Here is a 16,374-nt window from a genome sequence, read left to right on the forward strand (position 1 = left end):
CCGAAGGTGTGTCACTCAGCACCTTGCACCCTCTCCCAGATTCGGCCTCCAGGCACGGTACCTTGGCAAGCGTTGTGGATGCATTAATGACAAGGTGGTGGTTAAATCCCGTCCCTGGATTACATCAAATCTCCTAGCGGACGCAATGCCCTGCAGACAGATTTATCGATGAAAAGAGAAGACATCGTTCGTGGCTGCATGCAGCGCATAACATTTATACAAGCCTCGGTTGATCGTTTGCTCACTTGTGTCAGCATTATGCTCATCACGTTCGTACGTTTCTTTCTGTCTCTGTTTCACCAGGTAACATGGAAATGCTGACCTACTTCTTCGGTCCGATCGGAATCCTGCTCGGCGTCAATCTGCTACTGTTCGCATCAACCGCCCGTCAGCTAACCTGTGGCCTATGGAAGCGGGATGATGTCAAATCGACGACGGAACGGTAAGATTAGTCTCCCATTCATTGCTCCTTGGTCTTTTCTGTCTTCTAAATCCTATCCCCGTAACTAAGCCTCACTTTGGATTATTATTTTTTTCTTTCTGCTTGTGTTAATCGTTGACGAGTGGATTCGTGAGGATCACGCTCCGGAAATGTAGTACTAATGCAAACGAAACGAAACTAACCAAACACATACGTACCATGGACACTGGACTGCGTAGTATATTATGCTAATGCTCTAATGGGATGCTTTTTAGTAAAATATTTGAAACAAGACTAGACAATTTCAAGACGTCATCCGTTGTTAAGGTTTTTAAGAAATCAACATATTGTATTTGCTTCTTATTGTTACATATTAAAGCATTACATTTTAAAAAATTAAGTACATGCATTTTACCAAAATAAGTGATGCATTTGTCATATCAACTGTTTCTTCAAAAACCACTATGAAATGGAAGTCTTATTTTATTCTAATTAAAGCTTAGTAAATATTGTTTCTATTTGTCTTATAAAATGACACATCAGGATTTTCAACTGACTTTTTAAAAATTGTATTACAATTAAAGAATTTTTTATTACATCTTTTCATCACATCACATCCAGCATCTAGATACTTGAAGAATTTTGTTTGATGCGATTCCCTTATAAAATGATTATATGAAGAGTCAATGCAATGAAACAATGCAAAATCAAACCTAAATTATCTGTTAAAATTAGAATTTCTAATATCAAATTTTTAATATCGATTTACTTTATGTTTATGTCATGACATTTGACACATTTAGAATATTAACTGATGCTTTTAAACCACAAAAACCACCATTGTTTCAACTTATAACAATTCAATTTGCTTGATAATTTTTGTGAGAAAGAAATTCTCACAATTTCTTGAGAAATGTCAACTGAATTTTTTTTTTGCTCTTTCATGCGTTTATTCCTTTATAAATTAATATCCATTTTTCGTCGACCTATGTGAGCTCAAGATAAAACAGAAACTCCAACAATCTCGAAGGCAACCACACCGTTGGCGATTGGTTTCAATCCTATCAAACCAATATAAATGGTTGCAATATATTCTCTTTCCCGGAAAGCGAAATTTTTCCCCTCATCGTACGTACGATAGACCGTGTTGGTCGTCCACCTTTTCGCGCGATCATAATTTGTCGTGGCGTTGTTCAAATATTAGTTTCCATTAGGGAAACCGGTGCGGCACAGCGGACGGTCTTTCTGTATGTGGGGCCAACGCATCCCAGCCCAGTCTCGGAGGAAAATCACTTTTGCAAACTTCACTTGCACACGATGATTGTGAATAGTTCCGGCTGTTGCTGGTGGAGCAACATGGTGGATGTTGGAAAAAAAAACTCCCTGCTCCACTAAGGTGTCCTTCTCGACCGGGCCGGTTACCCGTAAGAGCAGAAGCGTTCAATCAGCAGAAAAGTAGTTGCCCTTCGGATGTTGAACATGGTGAAAAGCTTTGCGTTTTCCTCGGTTTCTAGACCACCCAATGCTCATCCTTATGTGTCGTATTGAGTGTTCCCTTTTCCTTATTTCCGCAGCACATCGAAATGGGTCAGCACATTTTAAGTTTTCCTGTCGAAAGCAATTTTCGATTTAGAACGAATTTGTACAACACACATAAAGAAAAAAGAAATGGAAAGGGCACACATACACAACCGCATCCAGTGTTGTATGCCGGTTCGGTGTTTCCGGCAGCAGTTCACCAAAACCCCATTTACCCGTGTTCAACGTTCATTTCCGGCAGAGTTCGCACGAAGTTTCCCTTTTTCGCCGTAGAGGTCGATGGCGCGAAAAAAAAACATCCGAAAAACGCAACCAGAAGAGGACTCCCAAGTGCCACACCACTCAGACTCGATGGTGGTGGGAGAAATAATTAAAAGCCACCCAAGCTCGAGTTTTTGTGTGCGCCATTTTTATTCATTCGATTTTAGTCGGTCGAACTCGCTTTCAAGGACCTCTTCCGCTTGGGTTGCTTCACCGTCATCATCAACTGGTCGGCCTTTTTTTTTTCTCCAAGCTAAAAGTTTTCCGCAATTTCATGAAGATCGTTTCGGGAATTTTTCGGGAAGGAAAAGCATGCTTCGAGCCCTGTCGATTGCTGATAGGATTCGTATTTTAACGCTCCGGAATGTGATGTCGTAAATCTAGCAGAAGAGAAATTGTTTAATTAGCTACAATTACCCCATTGGCGAGGCAATGTTTTACTGTCGCAAGGGTAATTAATTGTCAGTTACTCAGAGTGTTACTTGTGTCCTAAGAGAGGAATATACGCCTCTCCTCTTTTAAGTTCCAAATTTGAGATTAAATTTTAAAAAAATCGGAAATGTTTTACTCTGCTTAAGTATGTGGAGTGGAATGAAGGAGTTTTTCTTGGAAAATCCATATGAGACGATCCCCCCGGAAAAGATTTATTCCAAATGAAGCGTTTTTCTTGTGCTCAATTTTCAATCTCGTTCATTTCTTTCCAATTAGTCGAGGGAAAGCTCTCAACGCTATCAAGATTGGTTGGTTTTCCTCGCTTGTTTCGCTCAAACAATTTAATTTGAAGCATCCCGGCGGAAGGAAAAAGTGCACAAGTACATCCGGTTTGGTCTGGAGATTCTTCACTCAAATTTTCGTTGATTTCGGGAGGGAACGTTGCAGGTCAGAATGAGTAAAGACCGAAAATAATGATGCACTTCGAATGAGCTTTTGGGAAGCATAGAATCAAACAAAACAAAACAATTGAGCTCTAATTTTGAAGTACTGTTTTTTGCTCGAGTAAAAAGCTAATGCAACACTTGTTTTGATCATGTGGCCATGCTGAAGACTGATGAGAAAAACCTTCCCGCATCATTAAGGATGCTCCAGCTACTTTCCATTGCTTTGAAGATGTGTAAATAATAGGATGATTGAATCTGCTACGCTATCTTTAATTTCGGAGTTAAAGAGTCCTTAAAACTGAGCTAGAAATAAGAGTTTTTGTTGGGCTCCTAAACAAGCATGTGCCCTTAGAATAGGCAAGAAATTGAATCCTGTTTTCATAAACGAATTTACGGATGGATCCGTCTCTTCGTGGACTTACACGTAACTACGATGAATCAAATCACATTGAGCAACGATGATGTTGCTGTTTTCCAATTAAACTCACCTTCCGCCGGTTGTCAGCCGAATACTTGCTACCGTTGTGGACATTGACGACGATGCTCGACCAGGACAACGGCGACATCAACACGATAAATTACCATGGCGATGTGTTGCTTTCTTGGGGGAGAGATCACTGTGGAGAGGATTGTTTGAATTTAATTTCATCATTCAGCTACATCGCTACGAATCGCTTCAATTACACACCCTGACTACTAAGGGGCCAGTTGCATTGGGGCGCCAGTTACCAAGGGCAACAAGAAGCGGGACACAGGACAAGTGCTCCAGATAATTTCTCGAAACACTCACATCACGTGAAAGGCTTCTCCACGACCACGAGTCGTGTTGCATTTAGATTTATCGAACTGATGTGTGCCTTGTGCTCAATCTCGCGTGGCATTTTCGCCCAGCAACGGAAGGAAAAAGTTCTATCGATAATAAACTCCCAACCTGGGGATGGGTGCCCTTTTCTAGCCACTCGAAAGAAGAAGACGAAAGAACAAGCGAGTTAGGCTGTACAAAGTGTAGCAACTTAGGCCAATTTGCTTGCCTGTGTGTCAACTTGGGCCTTGCGGTGGGATGAACGATGGGACAATTTTCTTCACGTTGGGTGGGCTCTTGTGTCGGCGGTCGAAGACAAACGATCCGGCCGGAAAAGTCGACCATGGCGTGTAGGTAGGTGGTCGGTCGGGCAAGTACAAAAATCTGTATCATTTCGAGACCGATGTTCGTGGGGTCTCTCTCGTTTACGAGGATTTATTGCAATTTTTTTTCTTGTTGCTCCCTCTGTTGTACCGTTTTCCGTCGTGGCGGAAATCCATTTGGAGCTTGTTGTTTTATCTGTTAGTATGTTCCCCTCAGCTCAGTCTCGGCCCTCCTGCTTAGCTCAAACGGGAAATGGGAAAAGAAAGCCCACCTAAAAGGACGATAGTGCACCGATTTTTTTTTTCTGCATCGACCTCGCAACTGATGTCGGTTAGCAGGGCAACCACCACGTGCGCGCACGGGTACGACGAAAGTGAGTGATAAATCTAAATAGTAAAATGGTAATAAAATAAAACACGCCAGAGAAATGAATGTGAGTATGTGGCTCGGTTTCGCTAATAAATAGGGAACAGTACAGGGCGCACAGCGCGATCCCGGGCCCAGACATTTAGCAGGTGATGGAAAACCACGAGAAGAAGGTTAGGAGAGATAGTTAGCATTGGCGAGAAAAATGAATATTATAGCACTGGATCTGGATCGTGTGTGGTGGTCGTACAGTAGTTTGCATCTCAAATGGGACTCCTAAAATTGAAGTCGACGCAAGAGTATTTTGTATGCTCTGTAAATCAGTATTTGTCTCGATATTTAAGCGATATCTCGATTTAGCGGCAACACACTAAATCAGAATCAGAGTGTGATGTAGTGGTGTTTAGAAAATTATAAACCAGTTTTTGTCGATTGTAAGACAATTTTGATATTTGGAACTAAATGTTCAAACACTCATTATTTGAAGGCTAAAAAGGAATTTTAGTTTATTGCCGTTTAATATCGCTATTTTCTGAGCATAATGCAAAATATCTCTTTTGCGATCGGCGTTCCTTAAAAGTGTTAGGAGAGCGATCCTACCCGATCCATCGACCCATCACTAACGAGAGTGACGTCGAGATATATCCACCATCACCATCACCATCTCCTCTGGATCACCAGGGATGGACTGGTGAATAACTCTCTTCCTCATTGACCGCCAAAGGCGACGGATGTGCGTGTGCGTGTTAGTACCAATATTATATATATTAATAAAGGACAAATACAAAAATAAGTATTTAATAATGACGCCCTCTACCACAAATATATGGTACGGCAAAGAACGCCAAGGCCAAGGCCATGGAACGTGCAATACTTTTGACAGTTTTTCAAATTGTTGGTCCTTAGTCTCGAATGAGTTTACAGACTAGTTAGGCTCATAGCTATGGCACCGTGGCCATAATGAATGAAAGTTTGATAGGAGTGGGTTCGATTGTGCAAGGAACATTTTCATTCGCCACATCGATGCTTCACCCAAAGGCCAACTATGTCAGGCGGTCAATCGTATGGCATACTAGACTTATCGAAACAACGTAGATGGATGGTCAGTCCTCACTACGGAAAAACGGTCCAGGTGGGATTTGAATCCCCCGGTCCTTGCCGTCTGAAGACCGACGCCGCTGTCGCCCTCCTACTGTCAAACTGCATTTCATTTATTGTTAAATTCGCTTTCCAAAAATGCAAAATAATTAGAAAAAATGTGATTGAAATAATTACAATCACTAGTTGTAGCAATATTGAGATATTCTGCAAATCACCATTAATACTTGAAAGTTACAAACCAGGCCTCTCCATGGACTCTATACTCTTATCTTTTGTCTAATTCTAATCGTTTGTGGTATGAGAAGCATACAATGTCACATCGAGACTAAGTTTGAAGTGTCCCAGATTGTATGGGACTCTCTGTTTGGTGTTGGATTTGCATTTCTAGTCCGAAACATTGGTTTGCGGTACTGTTGGTGCTTTTATTTTTCCATGGTTTGAGGGTGGAAATTTGGATCTGGTTCATAGTTTCTCGCAAATCAAATGTGGGATACATGACGTAGTCCCTTACTCTCTCTCTCTCTCTCTCTCTTTCTCTCTGTGTATATGCTAGACAAAGTTCCCGTTGTTGTTTCTTGGGTTGTAATTCCGTAGAGTATGTGTCCTTTGGGTGTCCTCACTGTGTGTTTTGTTGTGCGTTATGTTTCGTTTCTGGCATGATTTAATGACCCACCAACCCTCTCCACACCCTCTCCAAAACCCCACCCTCCATTTCTCTCTTGTATGCCCCTTCTCTCCCCCCCCCCCTTTCCCTTATCCTTCCTCCCTTTTTTTCTTTTATTTTTTCTCTCTCTCTCTCTCTCTCTCGCGTTCTCGCTCTCGATCTTCCCGACCCCCATGTGGAAATCGCTCAGCCGCGGTTTGGTTTCTTCTCCCTCTTACAGTGCAGCGTTGGGGCGCGTCTGCCTCAAGCTGGTGGTCGTGATGGGTGTCACCTGGGTGGCGGACGTCATCTCCTGGGCCGTCGGTGGACCGAACTACATCTGGATCGTGACCGATCTGATCAACGCACTGCAGGGCGTATTCATCTTTATCGTCGTCGGATGTCAACCGCAGGTGAGTAGTGAACCGTTGGTCATTTTAGGTGCTTTTATTGTGCCCCCGCAGGGGAAAAGATCCTTTGGAGTTTTTTTTTTATTTCGAGTGAATGCGAAAGATCGAATTCGCTTACGGAGGTTTTTGTTTTCTGTTCCGTCCATTTTACACAACAGGCGAATGGATTTTCGCTTCCAGCAATGATTGCCGCTAGTAGCAAGAGAAGCATTGAAATGATAAACCTACTTAAGCTGACTGCTACGCTGAAGTAATTGGATAGGTTTGCGATATGTTTAAGAAAAAAAAGCACTTCAATTTGTCACAAAGCGGTTAACTTAGAGAAAAGATAACAAGACTCCTTTATCTTTGGATTTGCTCATAATAATAATAAAGATGATCTTAATTGAATACTTAGAATCCAAATTAAACTAAACGCTTCGTTAGGGCCTTTAATTCATATTGCTCAACAAATCGTTTCACTGTTGAAGATCATTTCTTACTGTAAAACTTAAGGGGTTTCATGTTTTAAAACACAATATTGCGAACAGTTAAGCTATATTGACTCATTTCCGATTTTATATTGTAATTTTGTTATTAACTTTATCTTCTTCCTTTAAATTAATTTAAAAACTGCTTTCATGCCGATCATCAAAATAATTTACTCCTTTTGGACATTTTAAGTGCAAATTAAATGCTTTTTAGTGCAAATATTTCGGATTTTTGTAGTTTGAATTTAGATTCAAGAGCAGTAATATTTCGATCTTCAGAATTTTTTTCGTTATCTATATGAAAGCTTTTCAATTTTTATAATAAAGTGCCTCAGTTTTTTCATAAGATTTTTTTTTAAATTGGACAGAATCCACAAGAGAAAATAAACACTTCTCTTTTAACCCTTCTCTCTATGCTTGCCTACTATCAAGCTCCTATCATACTTTTGCCTGTAGCTAGCTGAGAGTGCTTCGCCAAACCACGAAACATAAAACTAGTTTCCGTCTGGCACACAACAGCAAAAACCCATAATCTGGCGCTTCTTTTTGCCCTTTCGAGCGGGGGAAAAAACCACAAAATCTCATTTAGGCACCGTGTCATCTGGCACGCTCGGTAGCGGTTACAGAGACTGTCCACTACGAACCACCTAACAAACGAGGCGAAATTAACCTTTACCACCGATGCTTAGTTGACCGATAATGGAGGTCCCATTCCTTCTAAGTTGAGAAGTTAATATGCACAAACAAGGTGAATTTGAAAGGCGTATCAGCAAAAAAAAAACAGGCCGAAGGATATACGGAAAACACCATAATGCACTCATTTCTTCACACTTGCCATGGCGTTTCGTTGGAGCTGGCCAAAAAAAAAAAAGAAAACTATTACACCACCTCGAGGACCATTCATATTAATTATCCTAATTCTTCAACCTTTCTGCCTTCTATGTGTGTGTGTGAAATCAAAATTTATAACCATCTCTTTCGTGATGCTTTCTTCTCCATCTTCCACCCCATCGTTGCCCAATCCGAAAAAAAACTAGGTCTGGTCCGCCATGAAACGCCTCTGGAACTCGAAAACGGGACGATCCTTCACAAACACAACGCACGGTCCACAGCATTCGAGCTCGTCGCACGGTTTACCCTCGATGGGTGAATCGATCACGAACAACACCTGCACCAACAACACGACAACTACCACCTCGAATCGGGTACCGATGGAGACGGTCTGTTGAACAGGTTGAGGATCAGGCTGCATCATAGGCGAGGTGAGCTAAAACACTTCACATTAAAGGAAAAGGAGCCTGGACGGATAATGGGTTAAAGATGATAATAGCCACTGATCCAAAACGAGGACGAAGATGCGCCCACGTGTCGAATACGTATCGACGACGGCCAAACTGTGATGAACTGGTCGGAGACAGTGTGTTCTTTTTTTAAACTACCATCATCGGTGGCTTTAGCAAAACTCATTATCATCATAATTTTCATCGGGATGTCCTGTTCCTTTGGTCCCAGACTGGACTGGTGTATGCGTAAGGAGTAAAGTAGCGATGGGAAGTATGTGTCCCAAGAAGAAAAGAAACCCTCTAAATAAGAGAACAGTCAGTGTTGCGCCCATTCTACTTCCCTTCATCTCATATTGCGCTAAAATAGAGTATAGAATCGGGAAAGTATAGAGTGTAGATTCTACTCCTTCACAAAAGAAACGTACACACTAACTGATAATAATTAATATTTAATAAATTAAAACGGAACTCTATCTTCACACTCTTCACACCGTTCATGTAATGTTGCAAAGATCATTGGGAAGCAAACGATCCTTGGTAGAGTTTGAAGTTAGAAAGCTCGAGTGCATCGTGGCGATCGCAAGATTGAGTACCAAAATTTAAGGGATTTCTTATGTGTCTTGGTATATTGTACTTGCCGTACTTGCTATCAGTATTTTTTGTTTCAATGTGAAAACTAAGAATCCCTTCACTTTACTCGATCACCGGAACTGAGCTCTACCAGGCGTCGGAGGTTCTCCCATCCATCATAGTCTAGGGGAAAACAATTAACACTTGATAGAGCAAAAGCAAGAGATTAGTTGTGTAGCGTGTTTAAGATTTTTGCGTCACAAAAATCAAAATTTGATGCCTCTGGAGATGGAACACACAGAATTGGTCGACTTTTTTGTAGCCTATAAGTAGAATATAGCATTTGCCAAAATCAGAAGAAAAAAATCCCAAAACCCAAAAAAGCAAAAGAGAAGCAAGCTGAAGGAATATGTTAATGTGAGAGGAAAAGGGCAGCGTTTTGTCGGACTCGAACTTCACCGAGTAGTGTACATTTTATGTTAAAAATAATTTTATCCAACGGTCGTGCCTTGTCTCAGGCGTTTGCTTTGGAGCATGAGAACCGGGACAATCCCGACCGAGACGAAAAACCTAAAGATGGTATTTAGACGTTTAGTTAGTTTGCTGTTTTTGCATTAAAAAACACACTGCCCGTTGAAATTTGTGGAAGTTTCTATTTTTATTTTATCCAGAAAATCCGACTTTTTTAAAGATTCTTTAAGAGCTTTACTCCTACATTGTAAGATTTACTTTCGGATTCCTCTTGTAGGCTTTCCACACACAAAGAAAAGCTTTCTTCTGTGTGGTTTTATATTTTATATTATTTACTTAACAAATACACACACACACACACACACACACACACACACACACACTCCAATCACACTCTCTTACCCTTCGTTCGGTTATGTATTTATGTAAATAGTGTATAAAAAGGCAAAAAATAACATTTCGTTCGTATGATTTTAGCTTATTACGATATGTTTCTGCTTATGGGATTGCCACGTTGTAAGACTTTGGGATGATGAAAAAAAAAGGGAGAAGAAGAGATGTGTATTCTTTTTAGCTTTGTTTCTGTTATTGCTGATCACTTCCCCTAATGACCGTTTGAAAATCCTGTATGCTCTTGTCGAATAACAATTTGTAACAATAGCGTTTGATATCTGTGTCCTTTTTTTAAACAATATATAAAAATATACACACACACGCACACATATATGTATATGAAATAGTAACGTGTTAACAGTAACAATAATGAAAGAAAGTTGAAAAGGAAAAAAGAAAAGCAAAATTATACAAAACTCGATTAAACTAAACCAAAAACGGAAAACAATAACGCAAAACATGCAAGCATATAGAGCAATTCGGAGAGAGAGAGAGAAAACGAAAAGAAAAAAAAAACGTAGAACAAAAACGAAAGCGGAAAACTCGGTTTTATTCTTCCTTTTTAGAAACGTTTACAAAATTTTATGCCAAAACAGCGAAATTTAATAGTAAAAAATCGGACCTTATTGTGCGAGTCGATTTAGCAGCAATATTTGAAAGCGCAAGTAAAACAGAATAATGTCGAAAAGGAGGAAAACAGAAGCCGCCCACCGGATGCATAAAACATAATCGATATCGTTCGCGGAGAGTCATTTAAAATAGTACCAATAGAAAAGAAGAAAACAGTATAATCATACATAGCAATTTCTCTTCATACAGCGACATTTTCTCAACGCACTTTGCACAAAATATACACAAAAGGCAAACCATTTAACTAACGATATCATACACTAAAACACGGTGTTCATTAAGAAGTGTTATACCGATTCGAGGCTTGTTTTCTCCTGGTAAAACACACACACACACACACACACACACACACACGCGAGAGCCCTCACGATCGTTGTATTTCTCACACATTGCAGCTAACGCGCGTAGTATTATGGTAGGAGTTTTGCATAGATCGAGCAGCATCCAGTTGATAAAGCAAATAGCAGAAACAGAAACAGGAACGAGGCAGCAAAGCAAATCAATTAAACCATTTCTCCACTCCAATTAAGCTAAAAACGTAGTTAATCAATTCACGAGATAGTATGTGCTAATCCAACAAACCGGGACGATAAATTGCATCGCTCCGTCTAACCCGATCGTTCAAAGCGGCAAGCACACGAACGGCAGCGCGCAACATCAGTATTTGTTTTTTCCCGTTTTCCCCACTTTTTTAACATATTTACTTTTGAAAAGCAGTACGATTTCGATGTTTAAATAAATCGATCCGATGTAAAGTGTGACAGCTGCCTTCTCACTTCGCTGTGCTACTGTGAAAACCGGCAAGTTTAACAGTTTATCTCTGTTTGCCTTCGGCTTCCCAGTGCGCTGGGAAAAATGCACATCCTGACCTGCCCGAATCGTTCGAAACTCGTTACGGACGGTGCGACGTGAAGAGTTTTTCATTTCGACCCCATTTTAGTAAACGATAAATCAGACTGTAATTTACCCCTTTTAATCACAAAACTAATCTTCTTTGTGCCTTGTTCCGTTCTGTACGTGGATTTCTCATTTCGATTTGATCATCAAGAACTTTTTCTTCTAACGTTGCCGTTGTCACCGTGTCACAAAGCACCATTATAATCACCAACATATTCACATCTCATTCACAAATCGATAGTTTAGCGTAAAAAAAAACTTAATAAAAGCGAACGTTTAGCGCATCGGAATAGCGTCCCCTTTTGGAGCATCAAATACACAGTATACAATAAAATTCGAAACGAGGAAGATTTAAAATATCGCGGCAAGCGGCGTGGCGAGCTTATATTCGCAAACGGTAGTAGTAGTAGTAGTACATCGTCACAATTTATTCAACACAAGCGCAATAAAAAGGGTATACCGACCTTACTTATGCTATACAAATGGTCTAATAAATTAATCTTCTTGCGGATCCGTGTAGTTGGAAAAATAAAAATCGAAACAAACGAACTTTACCGAGGAGGTTTCTTGTTGGGTGTTTTGTGAGGTAAGTTTAGATAATATCCGAACGATTTATTTTAAACTGAAACAATGAATTTTAAATTTTTTTTTCACACATGTGAATTTGAGGATCTTAGACTAATCCAATAATATTTTTGAAGAATTTGAAGGACGATCCTTCAAATTGATAATGATAATTATTAATAAATATGGCTTACCTGAAATCAACAAGCTATGTTTTAAACAAAGATAAATTTTCACAAACGCAAAGTACAAACTAAATATGTTCTAAGTTTTAAAAAATTCGATTTTTGACAACAGCAACTACGCTGGCAAAATTCTTATTCCGGCCATGAATAAATTTTTAAAATAAGAAAAAAATATTCAACTATGTGACGGCTAATTAAACGAATTTCAAAACGACAGCGACTAGCACCTAGACTGATGATAGTGGGTATCATTAGTGGTATCGCGTCAGTCTTCTGTAAGAAGCTTTCCCATGCGAATGACACCGAACAATCACACCGATAAGGCCCAAACTGACACTGGTTGATGATGTGAATGCATCCACCTGAATGTTTGGGCTAAATTATGTCAAGGCTATGTAGCTTTTCTTAATTAAACGATTCCCTTTCATAAGTAACAATCGAGGTAACTTCAATTAAATTATAATTCTTAGAACTTTACCAAAGCTTTGTTATAGAAACATATTTAATTTATATCCGAAAAAGATGTCTAAAAATGAAGGTAATTTTTTTTATTTCTTCTTAAGATTTTTACTGTTTATTACAAATTTTTGACTATTCACCTCGCCTTACAAGCCCTGCAAACTAGCTTCTCAATTTCCCTAAACGGAACTACCAATTTTGCACCCCTTGCAAACTCAACAAAGTAACAAAATTGACACTATTCGAAACGAAATCGTTAGAAAACCCTACCACCCTTCCTGCTAGCGAGCTTCCTGAAGTACTTCCCGGAACTTAATCGCGTGTAAATGACTCCGTCTTTTGCACTTGTTTTGCGTAACCGCACGCGGACAGTCTCAGTCCCAGGTCGAAGCGGGCAATCAGCATGTCATCTTTCGTTCGCACTAGCTCCATGGCTGGGGCCTGGCGCCGTCATGACCACCGGATTCAAAACGCATCACATAGTAGTAGTAGTGTGTGTGTGTGTGTGTGTGTGTGTGTGTGTAGTAGTATGTGATGAATAATTATGCATCCGCCACCGCGCGCTAAAAGTCGAAGATTGCGTCGCATGACATAAGTCAGAGCTTGATGACGAAGCTCTTGGCTTGTGGCACTTGCGCGACACCGTACAATTAGCATAATAACTGCACGGGAATTACACCGCCAATGTGTACGTGTGTGTGTGTGTGTGTGTTTGGGGTGGTTGGTGAGTTAAGACTGGGTTGGACCGGTGGCAATGCGTGTTGTGTGTGGCTGAGGGTTTTTCCTTTTGTACGCGGATGCAATAATCAACCTTCTTCGACTCTTTGGGCCACTTGAACGCACCGGCGAGCACAGCTTGATTGCCATAAATGTTTTGTGTGAATTTTACTCTCTCCTTCTCTCACCCTCTCCCTCTCTCTTGGCAGGATGATTCACTACCAAAGTGATATCGCATAAGAAACGGAGAAAGCTATAATTTGCTTCCCGCCCCTTGCATTATCCTAGGGCGCGTGATCATCGATCACGTCAGCTTTGTTGACAAAAGAGGATCGTCAAGTCGTCATCGCAATCTTCAAATACTGAAACAGAGGTGGGAGTACTATTATGATTATTGATGACGTCATTAATCAAAGTGGAACTCCTGTACTGCCATCTGTCATCGTCAGATCATCAGTGATCGTACTCTGCTCGATCAATGCTTTAATACGAATAAAGATATCTCTCTCCTTGCTTTCAATTGTTGGTGAGGTTTTTGAGACTAAAAAATAGATAAACTGGACGTTTAACGGAAACAGATGTCCACCATTAACGTCCACATCACAGGTGGAATTCTTGGAAATAACTCTCACTGATAAGAGATTGGAGTTGAACATTATTGTAAGTTTCTGAGGTCTTAGGGCTTCGAAGGGTTCACCGACCGATAACAATTCCTTTTTGACCGTTCTCTTTGGAAATATGGAAAAAGTCGTTCAAAATAACTCTACCTTTCCTTCTTGTTAACACTATTAACATGTCCATTTTGCCATACCGAACCTCACATTTAATCGTTCTGTTGTAACGCTCGTAACAATTTCGAGGAATTTCAACAACGGTCCAACAAACTTCCCAAAACAGGGTCACCGCAAAGCCAAACTTCCAGCACATGATGGCGCCTACTACGCGCCAGTTTAACCAAAGCAACAGCGCATCTCTTCACACGCAAGTGATTCCGCGTGCACGCTTCGGGCGTACCAAAAAAAAAGCTTTTTCTTTTGCATACGCAAACACTTTTTTCCGTCAAGGCCGTTTGTGTTACCTTAGCAACGGTCGTATCGGCAAGCATACAGATGAAGCTCCCAGCTTTGCGGGTTTTCTTTTGCTTACTTGAGTGTGAAATTTGGTTGCCCGTACCACGTGTCCTTGGTGCAAATTGACCCTAACTGCTCAGTAGACGAGTGTTTTTTTTCTTGTGTTTCTTCTCTGGATTCTTTGGCCCACCTTCTCCCGGAACACAGGAAGTTTTGTTGGTTGGTGAGCTGGTGGCGCCTACACTTGGACGAAAAGAGATATAGACATATATTCTTGGTGGTGACACATTTGACCATTTTAATTTTACATTAAAATGTTTGAAGATCAGTCATTTGCATTCGAACCACTGTAATTAAATGAGCGTGAGGCTTAATTTCTTAAGGTCATGTTACTCCACTGACTGATTTTGATAGGTATTTAAGGCTTTTTTATTGGCGAGTACTACAAGATTTTATTGCTCAAAAAGTGCACTTACTAGCTCATTAGAGCTCGATTAGATGACAATCTTTCAAGTTGGTTTCGTTGCCTAAAGACCCCAATAAAGAACCCGTACAAAGTCAACATTGGACGTCATTAACCACTAGGGAGAGAACATTGGATGTTTAATTTGAACCGATCGTCACATCCGCACAAAGTCGAAAAAAAATGGACACTGGGCACTAGTCCGTTCTACGCGTGGCAAGCTTGTGATAACGTCTTGATAGTTTTGATTAGCGGATGTGTGCTTTATTGGACAATTATGCACAAAGTCGCACCAACCCACACCCGGTCCATTGGTTCATTCTTGGCCCATCACAACCAACAAACCATGCCAAATTGATTCATTCAGGCCGGCTACTTCACGTCGCTTTAAAACGTGACAATTGGTACAAAATGGACTGTTGTAGTGTGGTGTTCCCTGCCTACCTACCTACCTACTGACCGATTTCCCAACAGTCGTATGCCTATAAACGCCAGCAGAGAACGCGCAACGAAATCTTCTAAATCCCTCTCATAAATCCCGAGTTCTGTGTAGTGCCTTGGGTAAATAAAAGACCAGCCTGACCTAAAACCTGTCCCGAAGAACAACAAATCTTCCGTCGGCTTACCCCCACTCATGCAAATCCTAACCTGCTGGATGCAGGTCCGGTGGTATATCGCAAAAGGGGTTTTTTGTTTGTTACAAGTCCAGTTAGTACCTGTGGAACAAGACAGGGTACCAATGGAGAGGGAAAGGGAATTAAAAAAAAAATGCACCAAAATTGCAATTGAACAAAAGCAATTTCGGTTCGGAAAAAAGTATTCAAGTAGTACGGGAGGGGAAAACCAACCCAACCCTGTTCTCGGTTCTCTGTTCTGCATCCGGTGAACTTTCGGGGTATATACCAAGGGGTAAGGATAATAAACATAAAAGCATAAAAGGCGCTTACCGTACTTCCCCTTTTGTTTTGGGTCCTGGGACTTGGGATGTATCTTCCGTTTCTTGGCAGGTACGGGTACGTACGGTTGTTGCAAAATAGCTGGAGAAAGTGGATAGGAAACATTTAAATATTAGCAAATTTGTATGAATATTTTGATTTTTGTTGTGTGGATATGATGATAGATTTTCAAATTTTTAATTACAAAGCCTTACTAGCATATCGATGGACCTTAAGTCCAAAAATGCAATAAAATGTCGTTGTTGAAAATGTTAGAACATGAAACTTACATAAAAAAATAACAATGTAAATAAATAAAAGCCAGTTTAACTGATTTGTTGATGTATTTCCCAGTACAGTGCACTTGTTCCATAATTGTTGGCAAAAGAATTCAAACAAGCGAAATGAAAAAAGACAAAAAGAACGTAGTGATCCGCGCGCTACGCAAAAACATCGCCCAGGGAATTGTTTGTATCCGGATTGGATGAGCTGCACATTGTGTCATTCAGATTGCAGTTTTTT

The 16,374-nt window shown here is 40.5% G+C and overlaps 3 protein-coding genes across 3 annotated transcripts in view; 2 read left to right on the forward strand and 1 right to left on the reverse strand.

The window, feature by feature from the left end:
* LOC126564357 (probable G-protein coupled receptor Mth-like 1) overlaps positions 1-8,444 on the forward strand; it is a 159,201-nt gene extending 150,757 nt beyond the window's left edge. The window contains exons 5-7 of the mRNA XM_050221379.1: positions 304-442; positions 6,547-6,748; positions 8,253-8,444. Coding sequence (XP_050077336.1) covers positions 304-442; positions 6,547-6,748; positions 8,253-8,444 — 533 coding nt within the window. The remainder of the gene's footprint in view (positions 1-303; positions 443-6,546; positions 6,749-8,252) is intronic.
* Positions 1-16,374, reverse strand: part of LOC126564100 (eukaryotic translation elongation factor 2) — a 398,467-nt gene that overhangs the window by 272,184 nt on the left and 109,909 nt on the right. The gene's annotated exons all lie outside the window — the stretch shown is intronic.
* LOC126564395 (ATP-binding cassette sub-family G member 1-like) overlaps positions 1-16,374 on the forward strand; it is a 440,656-nt gene that overhangs the window by 217,765 nt on the left and 206,517 nt on the right. The window lies entirely within an intron of this gene.

The sequence above is a fragment of the Anopheles maculipalpis genome, chromosome 3RL (genome assembly GCF_943734695.1).
Source record: "Anopheles maculipalpis chromosome 3RL, idAnoMacuDA_375_x, whole genome shotgun sequence".
In the NCBI taxonomy this organism is placed as follows: Eukaryota; Metazoa; Arthropoda; class Insecta; order Diptera; family Culicidae; genus Anopheles; species Anopheles maculipalpis.